General features: G+C 48.3%; 1 protein-coding gene across 1 annotated transcript; it reads left to right on the forward strand.

Moving 5' to 3' along the window:
- Nucleotides 1-5,996: 5,996 nt before the first annotated feature.
- On the forward strand, nt 5,997-7,249 carry GSX1 (GS homeobox 1). Its single transcript, XM_049867898.1, has 2 exons — nt 5,997-6,408; nt 6,846-7,249. The coding sequence occupies exons 1-2, from the start codon at nt 5,997-5,999 to the stop codon at nt 7,247-7,249; spliced, it is 816 nt and encodes a 271-aa protein (XP_049723855.1).
- Nucleotides 7,250-22,800: the final 15,551 nt, after the last annotated feature.

Consider the following 22,800-nt stretch of genomic DNA (forward strand, 5'->3'; position numbering starts at 1 on the left):
CTACAAACACAAGCACAATTCTTAGTGATACAGTTCACTAGTACCATACGTTATCAGTGGAAACCTGCAGTCCTTCCCCAGCACCTTACAACTGGACTCTTGCAATGCTTCTTGGAGCCAGGTGTTCCTACTCTATGTTCCCACCTTGAAAGTGGATCCCCTTTCCCAACAGATCCTGTAACTGATTTTGTGGTCTAGAGGAAGAGGGGAACACATAGAAGGAACAGAAGTGGCCTGAGGCAAACTTCACTACCTTCCCTCCAAGGCCAACTGATATGGAACCCCATGGAGATGGGTCTTTTAATAATAATTCCACCTAAAGCAACATTGCTTTCCGTGAGGCTCAGGTTCCTGGAAGTAGCCTGGAAATAACTACCTTCCCAGGGCCATGTTGCCTCTGCCCTACTTTCAGGTGCTGAGCTCTGGGCCCCAATCAAGTGCCATTATCATGTAGAACCATGGGACATACTTAGGAGAGAAAGCACCCTGACTTGCATTCAGAAAACCCAGTTGAATTCAGCATAACCGCTCACTAGTTATGTGGTCCTGGACAAAGCACTGTCTCTCTCACTGAGTCTGTTTCTTCATCTCTGTTGTTGTTGTTAGTGGCCGTGGAGTTGGCCCTGATTCATGACGACACCATGTACAACATAACAAAACATTGTCCGATCCTGGACCATCTTCACAATAGTTGGTATACTCAAGTCCATTGTTGCAGCCACTGTATATTTTGAGTGCCTTTCCACCTAAGAGCTCATCTTCCAGCACTGTATCAGACAATATTCTGTTGTGATGCGAAAGGTTTTCACTCGCTTTCTTTTTCGTCAGCCTTAGTCTGGAAGCTCTGCTGAAACCTGTCCACCATGGGTGACCCTTTTGGTATTTGAATTACTGGTGGTATAGCTTCCAGCATCACAGCAACACACAAGCCACCACAGTGCAACAACCTGACAGATGGGTGGCAGCCTTTGTGTCTTTTTGGGGTAACACACCAGAATGTTTTGTCAGCGTAAGCTGTCTCACAATGACATGGGTGCAAAGTCTCCAGATAAAATACAGGATACCCAGTTAAATGTGAACTTCAGATAAACAACAAATGTTTGTTTAGGGTAAGTGTCCACACAATATTTGGGCTATATACTAAAATAATTAGCTGTCATTTGTCTGAAATTCATATTTCATTGGGTGTCCTGAATTTGATTTACTAAATCTGGCAACCCTATCTATCTGGATGGATTGCTTTGTCATGTCTCCTCATTCCCCATTTTCTCCTGTCTTGCTCATTTCACATTCTAACTCAAACAGAGCCTTCTCAGTCTTGCAACATATCTTCCTTCCATTTGCCTCCTTAAATATGGGGACTCCCCAGGAATGCATCTGCAATCGTTTTTTTTTTTTTTCTTTTTCTTTTTTTCTCTACACTGTACTTCCCTGGGGAAGCTCATCCACCATAAAACTAAAACTATCATTTGTGAATACAGGAATCTCAAGAAGTCAGGGTGGTGTAACAGTTAAATGCTTGGCGGCTAACCAAAAGTTGGTGGTTCGAACTGACCAAGCAGTTTCATGAGAGAAAGACCAGACGATCTGCTCCCTTAGAGATTATAGCTTAGAAAATCCTATGGAGCAGTTCTACTCTGTCACACAGGGTCACAATGAGTCAAAAATTGATAGGACCTAACAGCAACAACAAGTCCCAAATCTCTCTCCGTCACTAATCTGTCTACTCAACTCCAGACTCCACTTTCATCTACCTATGGGACATCAGCATTATGCTCTAAAGGTTAAGGATTAAAACACAACATACCTTTCTGTAATGAGCATTCCCACTCCATTGCCTTCGGCCACGAAGGGCAGAAATGATCACTGATAATTCTAAGGGCATATCCCACCTCTCTTCTCTTTCCAAGTAATCCCTCTTCCTGTGCATCATGAAAAGGCATTGGTGCCAATGCCTAGCCTTGAGCCACCAGTGGGTTCATCCAACTCCTGCAGAAGAGAACATGGGAATGTGTCCCTATGAAGGAGCTAGAGAACCTCCTTCCAGCTAGAGAACCTCCTCCCAGGGCTGGGGACCCATAGATGGATTTGCCACTCTGCTATTCCCTCAACAAACATACTGAATTTCTGTGGTGATCTAGGTACTGTGCTAGGCATTGGAGGCCTAGAGATGAGTCAGATAGCTCTTTCCCTCCAGGGCTCACAGGGCAGCGACCCCATGCCACGCTCCTGAGTGTCTGTTGTTACCCTTAGTTGATGTCAAGTCGATAGGGAGGCATGCAGACCCTATTTGTCTGGGATGTGGTGAATAGGCAGCCCAGGAAGTCCTCCTAGCCATCTCATCTCCTGAGTTCAGGTCTCTCTCTCTCTCTCTTTTGTTTTTTCCATTCATTTGTTCATTCAACAAATGTGTACTGAGTACCTACAGTGTGCCAGGAAGTGCTCTGAGTTGGGGTACAGCAGTGCACAAGACAGACAAAAACCCTAGACCTCATGGAGCATACATTTCAGCCCTCATCGGGGGAAGGGGGCAGAAAAACAAGTGAGTAAAAGATTCAGAAAGTTAGACGGTGCTTTTAAAGCGATGAGCCGGGTCGCGAGTATGGGGAAAGAAAGTGATTATTTAGAGAAAGACAAAAGTGAAACAGGTGCGGGACGAGCGTCCTCTTCCTCTGCGTGTAGTTTGCGCAGCTACATTACCAGGAGAAAAATGGCGTGTTCTCTCCACCGACAGGAAAAGAGGCATAATCAAAGGGGAAGAAAAGCCCAGGACGGCAGAAATTATTCCATTCCAACTGTCCCTGATGGACACTTGAAAACCAGCCCTGGGGACGGAGCCAGGCCTGCTAGGCCGAGGGGCTCCCGGGGCCCCTCTCTCTGGCTGTCAGGCTAATCCCATTGCCTCCTCCCACTCCGCCCCGCCCTAGGGGGCGTTTGCTTGGGGGAGGAAAGTTCAAATCCAGCTCAAGCAACCCCTGGCAGGCACTTTGAGCAGGAAAGCAGCGGTACCGCCCGCCCCGGAGGACTGGGACAGCGAAACCAGATTGGGACCCGGTGGGGCAGCCTGACTGCGGGGCGCTGCGCACCTTACGTCCTGGGCGCCCCTTGTCCAGAAGACTCGAGCTCCCCGCGGCCCGCGTGCCCCGCTCCAGCAACGGCTCTCCACCCTCGGAGCCGGGATCCGGCCTTCCATCTTCTCGGTGGGCACATAGCTCCCTTTTCTTTAATGATCGCACTCTCTGGGCTAGCCAGCAGCCACGGACCGCAGCTCAGGGCGCCCCTTTTCGCGGCCCGCGGGTTCAGAGATGGAGGATTAAGTGAGCGTTGGTCCCTCTCAGGATACTGTTTTGCTCGGGCCCGAGTGTCTCCCGCGCCGAGTTGCACAACAAACCATTTAAACATTTCAGCACAAAACCCGCTCCATTGTGGAGCCGCACATTAAGAAGTGTTACTCGCTTTGAAGTTTTTGTCTAATGGCTCTAAACTGAAAGAAAATGTTTTCCTATTACTTAATTCAATCATAGCGAAGAGACTTGGTAAAAAGCCCACGGATTTTGCCCCAAAGTGTGACAGAGTTCTCTTTGTGTTTGCTTATCCTGCCCTGTCACACACTTTAATTCGCCTCTCTTTATCTGGCATTCAAAACTTTCTTCAATGACATTCAATAAGGTCCAGAGTCTGGAGGGGGAAAAAAAAAACTGGTTATTCTCCTCCCCCCCCCCCCCCGCCACCCCCATATTCTTTCCCAGTAGCTTTGGCCTTGCTCGCATGCAGGGCTTTTAACCCCTTTCTCCCCTGCCGCACGCGGCGGTTCGCCGAAGAGCCGGGCATCGGCCCCTCGCCGACTCCAGGGTCCCGGGCGCACGGCCGCCCCCACTTCACCCAGCGGGCCTTGTGCGCACCCCACGCCTCTCCCACTGCCTCCGCCCAGCCGGATGCGTGTCTCCCAGTCCAGATCCTTGCACTTCACTTGGTGTCGGCGGCCTGGCCCAGCGCAAATGTCCCAGAAAGCAATTAGAAAGGAATAAGGCTGCGCGGGTGCGTTCCGGCGAGTTTGAAGGCACCACCCCAAGTAGAGAAGCCTTGAGGACCGAGACCCTGGCGGTGGGGGAACTTAGCTCTCCCTCCACCCCAACCCAAGCAATTGGGAAAACATTGAACCCTAAGTCCTGCTAGATAAGAAGTCCTCCATCCAAGGGATTTTCCCATTGCCCCTCTTTTATGGAATCGTATTTTTTTTTCTCTCTCATAACAAATTCGCTCTGCTTTTCAATCAGTTATGTTTGTTTGTTTTTAACAGTTGTCATAGAGAAGATTCAATCAATGGTGAAGCTCCGCGTCCACACTTGGCTTTTCAGCAGCCTTATGCACACGCACCGGTTCCTCCCTCTGGAAAGCGTCCCCCTCCATTTGTCACAATTCCCTTCAGGGCTCCAAGCAGGTGACTGCAGCGATTCAGTCCCAATAAAATCGAAAGTAAACGTCTCTCAAGAAAAGTCGCGGGCTGAAAATTGGAAATATTTATGCTAATTTCCCATTGTATGGAAAAGGCTCCTGGGTGAAGCAGCTCTGAGTCCGAGAAAGGTTTAAAAGGCTGAGACTGTGTACTCAGCGCCAGGCGTTTGAAGTTGTTTAACCATTGTGTGACCAGAAAGAAGAAAAGTGACGCTGCGGGAGGAAAGAGCTGGGTCTCGGGAGAAGGGAGCCCGAGCAGGGTGGGCGAGGCGACCGGCACTATAAATACAACTGCCTTGCTCCGGGGGGTTGCTAAGGGGCGAACTGCAGGAAGGCAGTGGTTTCCGAGTTCTCGGGCGAGTTCACTCTGGTGTGCGCGAGTGTAAAGGGCGCCGGCAAGGGTCCCGCGGGGAGGGACCGTTTACGCCCGCCACAGCTGGTGCGGGTGTGAGGTCTCGGGGTCTGCACCGTCTGGGTTTTCATTCTCGTTCCCTGTCTCTGTCTTCTGTCGGTGACTTTCAATAGCTGTTTTTCTTTTTAAATTTAAAAACCTTTTTTTTTTTCCATTCTCGGCGCTGGACTTTTGAAGGAAAGGGCTGGTTGACTAGCGTCTATCAAACAAAGACTGACGCTGTAGGCAGCCCCAAAGTTAAGATTATTTGGAAAACTTAGGAAAACAGAAGGATACCAAAGGGGCTAGTGATGGATAAGAAAGACTGGGCGCTTCTCCTTCCTCTCCAGCGTCCCCCGCCACGCAGGAAACCGATCCTCCTGCTCCCGACCCCTGGAGAGGAGAGGGAATTCCACAGGTGGATATGGGAACCTGCAGCAGGGACGGGCGGGGTGCACAGCGCTGAGCTGAGGAACCGAGTAGAGACAGGATGCTCTTGGAGGGCAGGGGGATTGAGAGAAGGAAGGGGACGGGGACCAAGTGCGCAGAGGAGATGGGGTGTGTGCCCACGGGGAGCTGTGGAAACCAGGCAGCAGGGGTGCAAAATCAATAAGATAAGCGGGCCGATGGCGAATGCAAAGCCAAAGGGGAGTAAGGAATAAAGAGAAAGAAAAGAATATTAAATCGCGGGAGAACGAGAAAATAAACCCGCGAAAGGGAGCGGAGGGGGCGAGGGCGCCCGTTACGGCGTGGGTGGGGTTGACAAGAATAGAGTACATTATGCAGTTCATTTAGTTAACAAGTGAAATAATGAGGAAGCGTGCAGAGTGAATGCCAAGAGAAAAGGCACAAAAACCCTATTGAGAGGCCCCGGCCGCTCCTGGCGTAGGCCATCACATGGCAATAGTCCTATTTAAGCGGCGCCGCCGGCGCCTTTCAGCACCACTAGCGCTGGCCAGCACCCCGCACTCGGTGGGCGGCGCCCGTGGCAGCGGCAGCAGCGGCGGCTCCATCTTCCCGCCGGCCATCAGCTCCCGCCTGCCCCGTGGAGGCAGCTGCCGGGGCGGCCGGCTCGGGAAGCGCGTGGAGAGCCCCGAGTGGTGAGGGGCGCACAGGCAGGCTGGCGGCAGGGCCACCACGTGCCGGGGCCATGCCGCGCTCCTTCCTAGTGGACTCGCTGGTGCTGCGCGAGGCCGGTGAGAAGAAGGCGCCCGAGGGCAGCCCGCCGCCGCTCTTTCCCTACGCGGTGCCCCCGCCGCACGCGCTGCACGGCCTCTCGCCTGGAGCCTGCCACGCGCGCAAGGCCGGGCTGCTGTGCGTGTGCCCGCTCTGCGTCACCGCCTCGCAGCTGCACGGTCCCCCCGGGCCGCCCGCGCTGCCGCTGCTCAAGGCGTCCTTCCCGCCCTTCCGCTCGCAGTACTGCCACGCACCCCTGGGCCGCCAGCACTCTGCCGTGTCGCCTGGGGTTGCTCATGGCCCGGCCGCCGCAGCCGCGGCCGCTGCTCTCTACCAGACCTCCTACCCGCTACCGGACCCCAGACAATTCCATTGCATCTCCGTCGGTAAGCCGAGCCGCCAAGCTGGGAACAGGGCACAGGAGACCCGAGGCAGACTAGCCTCGAAAAGAACCGGGGAGGGGGAGGAGGGATCCTGGGGGTTCTGGGGGCGGTTAGGGCCGTATGGGAGCGGGGGGGAGGGGGCTGAGGGAGGCGCTCAGATAGAAGGCCGGGACAGGACTCCCGGAAGGGGAAGAGGACAGAAGCTCCAGGTCCTGGAGAGGGCGCCCAGGGGGAAGTGAGGGCTGGGTCCAGGGTGTTCTATAAGGAGGTTCCAGGACGGCGTGACTCCCGGTAGAATCAGTGTCCCAGGGCTGTGCGTCCGCAGTCACGCTGCCGCGGATAATAGAGAAACCAGTGTCTCAGGACTTCTAGCGTCCGCCCAGCAGGGACTCTGAGCCACGGCGCTAGGGTCTGACCGCTTCCGTCTCTGCCACCCCCAGACAGCAGCTCCAACCCGCTACCCAGCAGCAAGAGGATGCGCACCGCCTTCACCAGCACGCAGCTGCTGGAGCTGGAGCGCGAGTTCGCCTCCAACATGTACCTGTCACGCCTGCGCCGCATCGAGATCGCGACCTACCTGAATCTGTCGGAGAAACAGGTGAAGATCTGGTTCCAGAACCGCCGGGTGAAACACAAGAAGGAGGGCAAGGGCAACAACCACCGCGGAGGCGGCGGCGGAGGCGGCGGCGGCGGCGGCGGCGGCGCCGGGGCTGGCGGGAGCGTGCCGCAAGGCTGCAAGTGCGCTGCGCTCTCCTCCGCCAAGTGCTCCGAGGATGACGACGAATTGCCCATGTCTCCATCCTCCTCTGCGAAGGACGACCGAGGTCTCACGGTCACTCCCTAGGCGCGCGCTTCCCTAGGTTGCCCACCCCCACGTCCTCCCTGCGCCTCAAAAACTGGCCCCGGGGCGAAGCGCTGGTTCCCTCCACCCACTGCCAAACGGCTGCCACGCACGGATTTGGCACCGCTTTGCCTTTTCTTTCTTTTTTTTTTTTGCCGAGGCCCCGGGCCCTAGGCGGCGCCGAGAGCCTGGCAGAGACCCGACGCTTGTTTCCCCGTCCCAAGGCCCGCAGCCGCCCCAAGCGAACTCCAAACACAGCTGCCGGCGCTGAAGTCCCCAGGCGCGCAGCCCCGCGGCTCCTGCCGGCGCGCCCGCCCACCCAGCGCCTACTGGCCACGGCGCCTCCTCGCCCGCCCTCTCGGGGCTGGCTCGGTTTCCTTCGCTCCCTCTCCCTTTTTTTTTTTTTTTTTTGCCCTCGGTCAAGCTCGGCCTTTCACCCCTCGATGCCCTTTCGCTTCCCTGTTTTCACTTCTTTTTCTTCACCCCTTTCCTGTGGTCGTCTATCCAACCTGCCCTCCTCCCCCACCGCACGCATTTAAGAACATCTCTCTTTCCTTTTCCTTTCCTTTACTTTCCTTTCCCTCCTCCGGGAGCGTCCTCGAACTTCAGTTAGTTTGTTTGTCGGTGGATCAGGCCACGCTGCCGCAGCCCCCGCGGCTCCTCTCCCAAAACCGGAGTGTTGTCGTTCGCGGTGGCCTGGTCGGAAAGCCAAGTCACCTTGTTCCCAGCCTCTTTGCACTCCCCAAACGGAGGCCCCACTCTCTCCCTCGAGGTCTGCCCGCCTCGGGCCTTTCTCCCCTTCCGCCCATCCCGGACTCACGCCCCACCCTGGCATAGCAACGTAATTGTACGGTCTCTGTAATACCAGGAGATATTTATTTATTTATTTATGTACAAAAATTTTTAATAAACTTTTTTTTTTTCTTAGAGATGCCCATGGCTCTGGGCCCCGGGGCCTCCACTCTGGAATGGAAAGGCCCGGGTCTGGACTGGGCTTCCCTCCTGAGACTGGGGAGGGTCCAGAACGGGGTATCGGCGTCGGAGCCCCCTCCTCACTTGGTGCTTTGCCAGCTTCTCCACGTCCCTCAGCCACAGCTCTGCGGAGACTCGGCTCCCCGCGCCGGCTCCAGCGTTCCCGGGTCCCCTCTCCCGCTGGGGCTTCGCGGTCACGCGCCGGGACGGGCAGAAAGCCGAGCTCCAAGGGAAGCAGGGAACTCTGCGGGCTCTGGGCCTCAGGTCCCGACCCCTGCCCCACCTCCAGCCCTCGGGGTCTCGCAGTCCTCATGGGCAGCCTCAAGGATAGAGACCACATCCTCCAGAGCGCGAAAACTCGGTCCTTCACTGCGCTCGGGTTGACAATGATCCTTTAGGGACAGTTACCAGCCTGCGAGATGGTGGGGTCTCCTCTTGGAAGGGTCCGGCTTTGATTTCAGGCAGATTCTATTAGCCGGTTGGCTGTTCACGGCCCTTACGGGGCGGGGATTCCGAGGACTCGAAGAGATCCTTGCGCCTGGGAGTCCCCGTGAGGGTCCCTGTGTAGCCTGAGCGGGTGGCTCCCGGACCTCACCTCCTCACCGATTCTAAAAACGATCTTACAGCCCCTACATCTTAGAATCCACACCCAAACTCTCTCTAGGGAGCTATGCGGGGCTTTTTACGCGCTGTGACCTGCAGGGTTCCTCCGACACCAAGGCAGAGCCGAGAGCGCGCAGGTCCTGGAGGAGGCATTTCTGCAGCTCAGGCAATCAGATACAGGCAACGCCTGGCCCGAGAGTCCCATTCCGTGTCTCCAGGACCATTTTCCCTCCAGCTCTTGCCTCCGCGCCACCCCCCACACACATCTTGGGGGGCACGGGCTCCCTTGTTTCTAGGCAAAGCAAACAAACAGATCTCCCTGGGTGGCAAAGTCTCTCCGGCTGGGGTTGCTCAACACTTGTGGGGGTCATTGCTAAAACCTTGCGTCTTTTCCCTCGCATCGAGCTGAGCGCGGGGTCTGACCCGAGTTTCCCCGAAATAAGGGCAGGGCGGCCTGAGTTCCAACCGAAGGGCTGTTCCTGGTTCTTCCTGGTACAAGAACCTGGGTTGTGCCCTAGACGAGTGAGAGTCGGTTCCACCGGTTCCCTCAATCTGAATCCCAGTTTCACGGGGACCAACCAGTTCTCCCACCTCTCAGGAGGGGGCATCGTGCCAGTCCCAACTAAACCAAAGTATTTGACAGCATACCACGAATAGAATTCCAACTAATGGTTTATTACCAGGGACAATTCTGAAGCTTTTGGAGGTTTGCGAGGCCCAAACTATCTCTGGGGGCCCTCAGTCAGTGTGGTTGCACTCCTTTAGCTCCAGCCCGCCTTTCGTTGGGATTCTGGGGGCGGGAGCAGCACGGCCCCCAGGGAACAAGTCCATGGTGGGTCTGAAGGGATGGCTTGGAGCCAGCTCCTTAGGTTTGATTTCGGGGTGGGGTACGGTCAGCTCGCCGGCGCGTGGTGGCAGGCTTCTCGACCAGCAATGAGGTTGGGGAGGAGGGATGGAAAACGGAGCTTGGGCAGATGTGAAGAAGCTGGAACCCTGAGGCCTAGGACCGCCCCCCCCCCCCCCAACTGTATCCTTCAGTTGCACCAGCCTGCGCAGAGGTCCCGCTAGCCCCTGGCTGCTGGAGGAAGCCGAAGCTCCGCTGCTGCGCGTGGGTCCAGCTCTCCCAGGAACCGGTGTTTCTTCCTCTCGGCTTCGGCTACCCAGTGCATCTTTTCACCGCTCCGCTCGGGAAGGACCAACTTCTGCTTTCTGGAGAGCTGCCCTGGCAAGCAGTGGGAGGAAACACACAGCCTTCTCGTGTCCCTCCTAGCTGTGGCCAAGGCCTTGTCGGGAGCGCAGCGCTGGGGTATGTGGAGGCGGCTGCGGGGCGGTGCTCTGGGACTTTCAGGATCCGGCCTCCACCAGGAGGGGCGGCGACCGGCCTTCGAGTCCCAACAGGCTGCCGCTCAACAACTCCTGGCGCTGCTGGCTCTGGCTGGACTGCAGAAGTAGCCAGGACTTCGCGCCCAGCCAGGCCTTCTGCTCTGAATCGCCGCAGGCCTGAGGGCTTCGGTCCCAGCCCAAGACGATGCCTGAGCCGGGGCAAGGGCAGGACCACAGCTTACTGGAGCTCCTGGAAGCTCATCTGGGGACACAGAATCCAGACTTGAAGCCCACACTGTTATAAACTGGAATTTGGGGCTTGCGACGCAAATTGTGAAATTAGAACCAAATTGAGTATCAGGATGAAATTTTCAGGAAATTGGCGCCCTGGTGGCCCAGTAGTTAAGAGCTATAGCTGCTAAACGAAAGATCAGCCGTTCGAAACCACCAGCTGCTCCTTGGAAACCCTATTGGGGCAGTCCTACTCTGTCGTATAGGGCCGGTTTTTGTTTTGTTTTGTTTTTAAGTCGCCTTACCCACCACTGCGTTTATTTCAGGGACAGTGCCTTTCTTTTTTCTGCACAGTTTAGCGACTAGGAGTTTATGCCATAGAATCCAAGCACCTGGCTTTGCAATCCATTTCTACCATCTACTTAACTCTTTCGTATATACCGGTGGGTTTAACTATCACTCACATTTCCTGCACTTGGAGGTTTACCGGCAGGCATTTGAGCCACTTTAGGACTGCTGGCAATATGGTGGACACTTGTGCAACTGCCTAAGAAACAAGAAAGTTGGTCTGTGCCACATTTGAGTGTTCAGAGCCATTCTTATGAAGCCATCAGACATGCTGATGTTTCCCAGAGGGGTGATTGTGTGAAACTTTTCCATCTTTTGGCTTCTGTACAGCAATATAAGGCTTGCAAGTATGTTTACCATTTCCTTTGTGTTGTTGGAAAGGCATGGTTACAGGCATTTAGAAATATTCAAGTATGTGAGTTATTTTGGGGGTGAAAACAGTTTGGGAAGTATTTCCTGGGCCAAGGTACTGATATGTCACTTATGTGTGATGCGCTTCATGGAATATGAGGCCAATATGGCTTGCATTAGTCGCTTCCCTGATGACACCTTTTATAAAGTCTTTGCCTCCCTGATGACATTTTTTATGCTCTTCCTGGGCCATGGTACCAATATGTGCCGTATTTGTGATATACTTCATGGAACATGGTACCAATATGGCACGCTTGCTTGGCGCCCGATTTTTTCAAATAATAAAAAACTACCCACAAACCATGATTCAGCATCCATTCCATTAGTGAAAAAACATGATACCATCAAAAATCCCTCCCCCCAAAATTCATCCATTAAATGTTTATGAGCTGGGGTAGTCTTGGGCAAGCCGCAGGTCCTTCCTATGTCCCAGTTTCTTCATCTGTCAGTGGGGATTATATTAATAGTTCCTTGGTAGGGTTATGCAGTATTCAGGGGTAGAATTCACATAAAATGCTAAGAACACTGTCTGTCAAGTTTCCATAAATGTTAACTAATGTCATAGAGATTACTCTTGCTACAGTTATTTGTAGTGCTAGAGCCCTGCCTGGGGCATAGTTGTGGCTGAATTATTTACTGAATGCTGAAAAGGCTTAGACTCACCCAGAGGCTTAGTTAGACTTGGATCCACTACCGAGGGGCTGAAGAACACATATGAATCCAGACACTCGTGTGTGTGTGTGTGTGTGTGTGTGCCCGAAGTTCATCGTCCAGTTCCTCTCCACGACATGCTGCCCAGGTGCTGGGAATCACTGAAGTCTGACCCACCAGTAACCCAGTTGCCATGGAATCAAACCCAACTCATGGCAACCCCGTGTGTGTCCGAGTAGAACTGTGCTCCATAGGGTTTTTAATGGCTGATTTCTCAGAAATAGATCACCAGGCCTTTTTTCCAAGGTGCCTCTGGGTAGACTCAGACCTCCAACCTTTTGGTTAGCAGCCAAGCATGTTAAAGTAACCATTTGGACCACCCAGGGATGCAGTCCAAACAGAGGTCCTGGACCTTTCTACCTGCATTCAGGCCAGTTCATCAACCCCAGCACCATGACATTTTGGGCTGGATAATTCTTTGTGGGGGGCTGTCCTGTGCACTGTAGGATGTTTAGCAGAATCCCTGAACTCTTCCCACTGGATGCAGTAGCACTCCTCCCTCCGATTATGACACCCAAAAATGTCTCCAAAAACCCATTGCCATCGAGTCGATTCCGACTCATAGCGACCCTATAGGACAGAGTAGAATTGCCAAATGTCCCCTGGGGGGACAAAACTGCTTCATACTGGGAACCGCAGTTTTAGACCCATGTAAGTTTGCCATTTCTCAGTGGCCAGGATTTGGTAGCCTAGCTCTAAGCACACCTTCCTATCTTTCCTTCAGTCACTCCTTCATCAGATATTCACGAAGTACCTTCTACACAATAAGTACTGGACTCTGAGGTGTGGGGTGGGGTGGGGTGGGCTCCGTGGGGGAGGAACTGTAAGAGAGACTTCAGAGGTGAAGGCCCTTTGCTGCATGCCAGTGAGTCCACACAGCCTCGAGCACCCAGGCTGAGAGGGTGAATCCGTCAGAGACCCGCTGGGTGAGCAGAATCTACAGAACCGTAGAGCCTTTCCAAGAAGATTCCATCCTTTTGTCTAGTGGCCTGTAGGCAACTGGGCTCCCTCTTCAGCCATGTCCATGGGTGCCCACAAGACCCATCTTTTGGGAAAAAAAGATTCTAGGAGCCTGAGGTGGCATCCCCCTAAACCACACACACACACAAAAAATCGCATGCACACACTCACACATATTCACACATATTCTCACACACTCACATTCACTTACTCCTACACACTTACGCACACACATTCACACACACACATACTCTCACACTCACACACTCTCACACTCACACTCTCACACACACACACATCACCATCACACAGTATCATTCTTCCTGGTACAGGCTCCTTATCTAAGTTGCTAATGCCTGGAAGTCTGAAATTAGAAATCGCTTCCTTTTGATTAAGCCTCTTGTATTTGGTCCAAACAAATACCTCTGAGAGTAGTAAGCACTGAGCCCTGACAACCATTCACTTTTTCTCAGAGAAAGCTCCAGAAGGGTAAAGGAGTAGAAGGGATCTGAGGACTGAGGGACTGTGAAGGTGGTGCAAAGGCAAGAAAAGGGGACCAAGAGTTCTGGAAGTCACTGGCCTCCATCAGTGTTGCCTGGGACCATCTCCCCCCACCCCCGCCCCAATTATGAGGATGCGTGTATTTTCTAAGACTCCAGAGCTGCACTTCGTCCACAGAGTGGGGAATAAACCCATTCCAACGAGGCAGTGGTTAAGCACATGACTGCAAACCAAAAGTTTGGTAGTTTGAACCCACCCAGCGGCTCCATGGGAAAGAGACTTGGCAATCTTCTGTGAAGATTACAGCCTAGAAAACCCTATGGGGTAGTTCAGTGGAGTTGCTATGAGTCAGAACCAACTAAATGGCAACACCACCGACAACAACAATGAGGATGACGTCATGAATCCAGCTTTTCCTGAACTTTGCCTATGGCAACTGACAGGCAAGTTCCTAATATTAATAGAAGCATGTGTGTGAATGTGTGCATGTGAGTGTGTGTGTGTGTGTAAAAACTAGAACCAAGTGAAGGTTAAAAAAAAAATTCTGCCAGCCTAGGAAGAGAACTCAGATAACCTGTAGCTGAATACCCTGCTTTAGTGATTATCCTGTCACTATGAAGCCATGGAAACCCAAGGCTGAAGCTGGATGCTTCCCAGCCTGAGTGTCCAGCTTCTATCTGTGAGTGGACATTCCTCCCATGATACATTGGCATCCATTTCAGGCAGTAGGGAGTAGGAAGGTGCTGCCCTCCAGAGTCCTGCCCTGTACCTCCACAAACCAGCAGGCAACCAATCAGACTGGACGTGAGTCTAGAGTGAGTCTGGGCCAGTGCTCACTCAGGGAGAGCCATATCATGAGCAGTTTCCCCTGCTGGTCTGGTTGGGCTTCAGCTTCTTTGATCTGGGGAAGCCTAGGCAAGCCAAGGCCCAGCTCATTGGCTCAAGGTTCACAGAAAGGTGCCAGAGAGAAGCAGATATCTGCCCTCGATTCCATGACGATATGCATTTCTAGAGTAGTTCTGAGTTAGATGAAAGCTATCTAGACTCCTCCATGCTAATAAGAGAATATAAGAAGATCATAAGGAAAGAGTACTGGGCTAGGGGACAAGGACCTTGAGGTCTAGTCCCAGTTATGCCATTAACTAGTTCTGTAACTTTGGACAAATCCTGTAATCTTCCTGGATCTCAGCTTCCTCATCTCTAAAGTCAGGGGGTATGACAGACAGCCCTTATTCCAAAATTTATTCTTCCTCCTTCTGGTCATAGCATTTAGATTTTGTTCTGTCACTTGTAAATTAAGTTCAGTTCTGGGGTAGACCTTTGCATGTTGTGGGAGTGCTCCATGGCGGGAAGGGTCTCACTTTCCACTATAGAAGCCAACTAGGTATTTGCTGCCCTGGCCCCGCAGATCAGGCATGTGTACAAGACTTCTGGCCAACCAATCAGACATTTCTCCCAAAAGTCTAGAGGGGAGTGACCCAAAGGTGCATGTCAGTTAATCCTTATTTCCTATGACCATGAACTTAAGAGCCTCAGAGTGATGGCAAATGACCTATATCTGTGGTGAAAGGGATTGTCACCAGAAGTGGCATCTGACTAGACTAGACTGTCCAGTGGTGAGACCTTCCTTCCTGCCTGGTTTTCAGGCCATTTTCATCAGCTTTCCCATTGGTTCTGTCAGTTAGTAGCCAGTCCTCCATTTAAATACCTTTTCTGCTTCAGAAGCCAGAATTAGTTTCTAATGTCTGCAGCCAAGCACTCTGAGTGATGCAGCAGTCCATACCTCGTATGAGCTACTTAGAACCTGCACAGAATTGGGAGGAGACCTGGGTTAATTACACCTGTTTTGTCCCTGAACCCGAGGGTCAGTTCTGACCACAAGGTCAATATTACTTCAAGAGAATTCACTGGGCCAGTGCTTTTGTGGGCTGTTGCCCATGTGTTCCCTTTGGACGCACTGGGGCAGTTAGCCTTGCACTGAACGTGGCTTCAGTGTTCGTCACCCAGTGGTCTCAGAGAACACACAGCTGGAGCATGAGCTGGCCTTATCCTGCAGCAACACTGGGCTCCTGGGGGCAACAGAAAGGGTGCTTCCTCCGATTTTATACACCCTCAGGAAAAGCCATGCCAGGCCTCCTTGTCCTCCATGACCATGTACCCAGGCCAGGTCCCTTTGAGGTGGCTGTCTGCCTTGTGCACACATTCATGCTCAGCCTGTAATAGTTTGCTCTTTCCCACCAAGGAAGAGAAACTCCCTGAAATTCACCCTTCTGTCTGAGACTCCTCGGCATTTGAAAATGTCCTAAAACGAATTGCCATAGAGTCAATTTCAACTCATAGCAAACCCATGTGTGTGTGTGTCAGAGTAGAACTGCGCTACGCAGCGTTGATTTTTCAGAAGTAGATTGCCAGGCCTTTCTCCTGAGGTGCCTATGCATGAACTCGAATCTCCAACCTTTTGATTGGCCGCAGGGAGTGTTAACCATTTGCACTACCCAGAGATTCCGTTTGCACTGAGGGATCCAAGAATGTCTAGGGGGGCTTGATAACACTTTTATCAGAACTCTTTAGTGCAAGTGTTGGAAACGGAATCCAAACTACTTTAAGCTAAAAAACTGCTGATTGGCTCTGTGGCAGGGCAGTTATCGCTTGTAGCCAGGCACCATCTAGTTCTTCTGGTCCCAGAATGATGTAGTCTCTGGTTCATGTAGCCCTTTCTGTCTCTTAGGCTCGTAATTACCTTGTGTCCTTGGTGTTCTTCATTCTCCTTTGATCCAGCTGGGTTGAGACTCATTGATGCATCTTAGATGGCTGCTTGCTAGTATTTAAGACCCCAGACGCCACTCTTCAAAATGGGATGCAGAATGTTTTCTTAATAGATTTTATTATGCCAATTGACTTAGATGTCCCCTGAAACCATGGCCCCCAAACCCCTGCCCCTGCTACACTGGCCTTTGAAGCATTCAGTTTATTCAGGAAGCTTCTCTGCTTTTGGTTTAGTCCAGTTGTGCTGACCTCCCCTGTCTGTGTGTTGTCTTTCCCTTCACCCAAAGTAGTTCTTATCTACTATCTAATTAGTGGATACCCTTCTCCCACCCTCCCTCCCTCGCCCCTCTTTTAACCACAAATGAATGTTTTCTTCTCAGTTTAAACTATTTCTCAAGTTCTTATAATAGTGATCTTATACAATATTTGTCCTTTTGCAACTGACTAATTTCACTCAGCATAAGGCCTTCCAGGTGCCTCCATGTTATGAAACGTTTCACAGATTCCTCACTGTTCTTTATCGATGTGTAGTATTCCATTGTGTGAATATACCATAATTTATTTATCCATTCATCTGTTGTTGGGCATCTTGGTTGCTTCCAGCTTTTTGCTATTGTAAACAGTGCTGCAATAAAAATGAGTGTGCATGTATCTGTTCATGTAAAGGCTCTTATTTCTCTAGGATATATTCGGAGGAGTAGGATAGCTGGATCGTACAGTAGTTCTGTGTCCTATAGGGTCGCTATGAGTCTGAATTGACTCAACGGCACTGGGTTTGGTTTTTTTTTTTTTTTATGGTAGATCTATTTCTAACTTTTTAAGGAAGTGCCAAATCGATTTCCAAAGTGGTTGTACCATTTGACATTCCTGCCAGCAGTGTAGAAGTGTTACAATCTCTCCACAGCCTCTCCAACATTTATTATTTTGTGTTTTTTGGATTAATGCCAGCCTCGTTGGAGTGAGATGAAATCTCATTTTAGTTTTGATTTGCATTTCTCTAATGGCAAATGATTGTATTTCCTCATGTATCTGTTAGCTACCTGAATGTCTTCTTTAGTGAAATGTGTATTCATATCTTTTGCCCATTTTTTAATTGGGTTATTTGTCTTTTTCTAGTTGAGTTTTTGCAGTATCATGTAGATTTTAGAGATCAGGTGCTGATCGGAAATGTCATAGCTAAAAACTTTTTCCCAGTCTGTAGGTAGTCTTTTTACTCTCTTGGTCAAGTCTTCGGATGAGCATAGGTGTTTCACTTTTAGGAGCTCCCAGTTATCTAGTTTTTCTTCTGCATTCTTAATAATGTTTTGTATACTGTTTCTGCCATATATTGGGGCTCCTAACGTTGTCCCTATTTTTTCTTCCATGATCTTTATCGTTTTAGATTTTATATTTAGGTCTTTGATCCATTTTGAGTAAGTTTTTGTGCATGGAGTGAGGTATGGGTCTTGTTTCATTTTTTTGCAGATGGATATCTAGTTATGCCAGCACCATTTGTTAAAAAGACTGTCTTTTCCCCATTTAACTGTTTTGGGGCCTTTGTCAAATATCAACTGCTCATATGTGGACAGATTTATGTCTGGATTCTCAATTCTGTTCCATTGGTCTGTGTGTCTGTTGTTGTACAGAACCAGGCTGTTTTGACTACTCTGGCGGTATAATAGGTTCTCAGATCAGGTAGAGTAAGGCCTCCCACTTTGTTCTTCTTTTTCAGTAATGCGTTACTTACCTGAGGCCTCTTTCCCTTCCATATGAAGTTGGTGATTTGTTTCTCCGTATCGTTAAAGAATGTTGTTGGGATTTGGATTGAAATTTCATTAAATGTACAGATCGCTTTTGGTAGAATAGACATTTTTATAATGTTAAGTCTTCCTATCCATGAGCAAGGTATGTTTTCCCACTTATGTAGGTCTCTTTTGGTTTCTTGCAGAAGTGTATTGTAGTTTTCTTTGTATAAATCTTTTACATCTCTGGTAAGATTTATTCCTAAGTATTTTATCTTCTTGGGGACTGCTGTAAATGGTATTGATTTGGTGATTTCCTCTTCGATGTTCTTTTTGTTGATGTAGAGGAGTCCAGCTGATTTTTGTATGTTTATCTTGTATTCTGATACTCTGCTGAACTCTTCTATTAGTTTCAGTAGTTTTCTTGAGGATTCATTAGGGTTTTCTGTGTATAAAATCATGTCGTCTGCAAATAGAGATAATTTTACTTCTTCCTTGCCAACGTGGATGCCCTTTATTTCTTTATCTATCCTAATTGCCCTGGCTAGGACCTGCAGCACAATGTGAAATAAGAGCAGTGATAAAGGGCATCCTTTTCTGGTTCCCGTTCTCAAGGGAAATGCTTTCAGGCTCTTTCCATTTAGGATGATGCTGGCTGTTGGCTTTGTATAAAAAAAAAAAAATGTTGAGGAATTTTCCTTCTATTCCTCTTTTGCTGAGAGTTTTTATCATGAACGGGTGTTGAACTTGGTCAAATGCCTTTTCTGCATCAATTGATAAAATCATGTGATTCTTGTCTTTTGTTGTATTTATGTGGTGGATTACATTAATTGTTTTTCTAATGTTGAACCATCCCTGCATACCTGGTATGAATCCCACTGGGTCACGGTGAATTATTTTTTTTGATATGTTGTTGAATTCTATTGGCTAGAATTTTGTTGAAGATTTTTACATCTAAGTTCATGAGGGATATAGGTCTGTAATTTTCTTTTTTTATGGTGCCTTTACCTGGTTTTGGTATCAGGGTTGGTATCAGGGTTATGGTGGCTTCGTAGAATGAGTTTGGGTGTAGTCCGTCCTTTTCTATGCTCTGAAATACCTTTAGTAGTAGTAGTGTTAACTCTTCCCTGAAAGTTTCGTAGAACTCTGCACTGAAGCGTTCTGGGCCAGGGCTTTTTTTTTTTTTGTTGGGAGTTTTTTGATTACCTTTTCAATCTCTTCTTTCGTTATGGGTCTATTTAGTTGTTCTACCTCTGTTTGTGTTAGTTTAGGTAGCTAGTGTGTTTCTAGGAAATCATCCATTTCTTCTAGGTTTTCAGATTTGTTAGAGTACAATTTTTCATAGTAATCTGATATGATTCTTTTAATTTCACTTGGGTCTGTTGTACCATCGCCCATCTCATTTCTTATTTGGGTTATTTGCTTCCTCTCCTGTTTTTCTTTTGTCAGTTTGGCCAATGGTTTATCAATTTTGTTGATTTTTTCAAAGAACCAGCTTTTGGTCTTGTTAATTCTTTCAATTGTTTTTCTGTTTTCTATTTCATTTAGTTCTGCTCTAATTTTTATTTATTTATTTTTTCTTCTGGCGCCTGAGGGTTTTTGTTGCTCTTTCTATTTCTTCAAGTTGCAGGGATAATTCTTTGATTTTGGCCCTTCTTTTTGATGTGTGCATTTATTGATACCAATTGACCTCTGAGCACTGCTTTTGTTGTATCCCAAAGGTTCTGATAGGAAGTGTTTTCATTCTCATTGGATTCTATGAATTTCTTTATTCCATCCTTAATGTCTTCTAACATCCAGTCTTTTTTGAGCAGGGTATTGTTCAGTTTCCAAGTGTTTGATTTTTTTTCCCCACCTTTTCTGTTATTGATTCCCACTTTTATGGCCTTACGGTCAGAGAAGATGCTTTGTAATATTTCAATGTTTTGGATTCTGCTAATGCTTGCTTTATGACCTAACATGTGGTCTATTCTAGAGAATGTTCCATGCGCACTAAAAAAGAAAGTATACTTGGTTGCTTTTGGGTGGAGTGTTCAGTATATGTCTGTGAGGTCCAGTTGGTTGATTGTGGCATTTAGATCTTCCGTGTCTTTACTGAGCTTCTTTCTGGTTGTCCTGTCCTTCACCGAAAGTGGTGTGTTGAAGTCTCCTACTATTATTGTGGAGCTGTCTATCTCGTTTTCAGTGCGGATAGAGTTTGTTTTACGTATCTTGCAGCCCTGTCATTGGGTGCATAAATATTTAATATTGTTATATCTTCCTGGTCAATTGTCCCTTTAATCATTATATAGTGTCCTTCCTTATCCTTTATGATGGATTTAACTTTAAAGTCTATTTTGTCAGGGATTAATATTGCTACTCTTGCTCTTTTTTGATTGTTGTTTGCTTCATATATATTTTCCCATCCTTTGAGTTTTAGTTTGTTTGTATCTCTAAGTCTAAGGTGTGTCTCTTGTAGGCAGCATATAGACGGATCTTGTTTTTTAATCCATTCTGCCACTTTCTTTATTGGTGCATTTAGTCCCTTTACATTCAGGGTAATTATGGATAGGTATGAATTTAGTGCTATCATTTTGATGTCTTTTTTTGTGTGTTGTTGAATTTCTTTTTCCCACTCAATTTTATGTGCTGAGTAGATTATATATTGTCCTTTCCTCATATTTGTTGTTGTTGATTTTGTTTCTGCTGAGTCTGTATTTTTCCCTGTATTTTATTTTGATGAGTAGGATAGTTTGTCTCCTTTGTGGTTACCTTATTATTTACCCCTATTTTTCTAAATTTAAACCTAACTTTTATTTCTTTGTATCACCATATCTTCCTCTTCTTATGGCAGATCTATGATTATATTTCTTAGTCCCTCTTTATTTTTTTAATGTTGTCTTCTTTTATATAATAATATTGCTGTTACCCTATTTTTAGCTTTTATATATATATATATATATATATATATATATATATATATATATAATCTTGCTTTGTTTTTTTGATTTCCCTGTCTGGGTAGACTTCTGATTGCTCTGCCCGGTGTTCTAGTCTGGGGTTGATACCTGACAGTATTGATTTCCTAACCAAAAAACTCCCTTTAGTATTTCTTGTAGTTTTAGTTTGGTTTTTACAAATTCCCTAAACTTCTGTTTATCTGGAAATGTCCTAATTTCCCCTTCATATTTAAGAGACAGTTTTGCTGGATATATGATTCTTGGTTGGCAGGTTTTTTTCCTTCAATTTTTCAAATATGTCATCTCATTGCCTTCTTGCCTGCATGATTTCTGCTGAGTAGTCGGAAGTTATTCTTATTGGCTCTCCCTTGACGGTGACTTTTCGTTTATCCCTAGCTGCTCTTAAAATTCTCTCTTTATCTTTGGTTTTGGCAAGTTTGATTGTAAAATGTCTTGGTGACTTTCTTTTAACATCTACCTTACGTGGAGTTCGATGAGCATCTTGGATAAATATCTTCTCATCTTTCACAATATCAGGGAAGTTTTCTGCCAACAAATCTTCAACCATTCTCTCTGTATTTTCTGTTATCCCTCCCTGTTCTGGTACTCCAATCACTTGTAGGTTATTTCTCTTGATAGAGTCCCACATGATTCTTAAGGTTTCTTCATTTTTTTTTAATTCTTTTTTCTTCAAATATGTTAGTGCCAAGTGATTTGTCTTCAAATTCAGAAATTCTGGCTTCTACTTGCCTAATTCTGCTCCTCTGACTTTCTTTTGAGTTGTCTACTTCTGTAATTTTATTGTTGATCTTCTGAATTTCTGATTCCTGTCTATGTATGGGAAACCCTGGTGGCGTAGTGGTTAAGTGCTATGGCTGTTAACCAACATGTCAGCAGTTCAAATCCACCAGGCGTTCCTTGGAAACTATATGGGGCAGTTCTACTCTGTTCTATAGGGTTGCTTTTAGTCAGAATCGACTCAACGGCAGTGGGTTTGGTTTGGTTGTTTTTTTGTCTGTGTATGGATTTTTCCAGCTTATTAAATTTTTCATTATGTTCCTGAATAATCTTTTTAATTTCTTCAGTTGCTTTATCTGTGTGTTCCTTGGCTTGTTCTGCGTATTGTCTCATTTTCTTCGTGATGTCTTGAAGGGTTCTGTATATTAATCTTTTGTATTCTGCTTCTGGTAATTCCAGAAATGCACTTTCATCTAGAAGATCACTGAATTGTTTGTTTTTAGAGCTTGTTGAGGTGATCATGGTCTGTTTCTTTATGTGACTTGATATTGACTGTTGTCTCTGAGCCATCTATAACTTATTGTATTACTTTATGCTTGCTTACTGTGTCATAACTTCTTGCTTTGTTTTGTTTTGATGTACCCAAATGGGTTGCTTGAGTGAGCTGGCTTGATTATTTTCACCTTTGGATCTCTGACGTCCTGTCCCCAGCTGGCTAAAGCTGTTATCAGGTATATCAGCCTAGGAGTCCATTCACTTTTCTTGTAGGAATTCAGCTCAGGTGTCCAGGTAGCTGATCATCAAGTGTGTGGTACAGACTCTGTCCTACAGTCTTAAAAGGCCAGGGGTATTTGGTGTATGTACCGGTATCTGATTGCAGCAGGGGGTCATGCTCTGAACAAGGCAGGGGGCTGAGAATCAGCCCCCACGTGTCTCTGAGGAAAGCACATCCCTGTTCCCTAGAGAGTGCAGGTGGGTGGTTCTGCAGACGGACCATGGGCACCCAAAGCTCTTAGTTGTAAGGACTGGGAGGTACCAGTTATCCTTGGACCCCTGTCGCGGGTGGCTGGGTGACCTGAGTGGAGGTACCAGTCCTTAGGTTCCTGATGTGGGTAGGTGAGGACCTTGTTTAATAGGCAAAGCAATGTCAAACGTCAAACACCCACCTCTCCACCACACAGCTGAAACATTTGGAGTCTGCCAACAAAGGCCTATTCTCCCGAAATAGGCCCACACAGGTCCATGCAGAAGAGAACCTTACTTAAAGTTCATGGACCATTTATACCTAGGTGGGAGCTGCTTCTGTCCTGAGCTCCCCCGGTTAGCAGAG

This window comes from Elephas maximus, chromosome 23 (genome assembly GCF_024166365.1).
Source record: "Elephas maximus indicus isolate mEleMax1 chromosome 23, mEleMax1 primary haplotype, whole genome shotgun sequence".
NCBI classification, from domain to species: Eukaryota; Metazoa; Chordata; class Mammalia; order Proboscidea; family Elephantidae; genus Elephas; species Elephas maximus.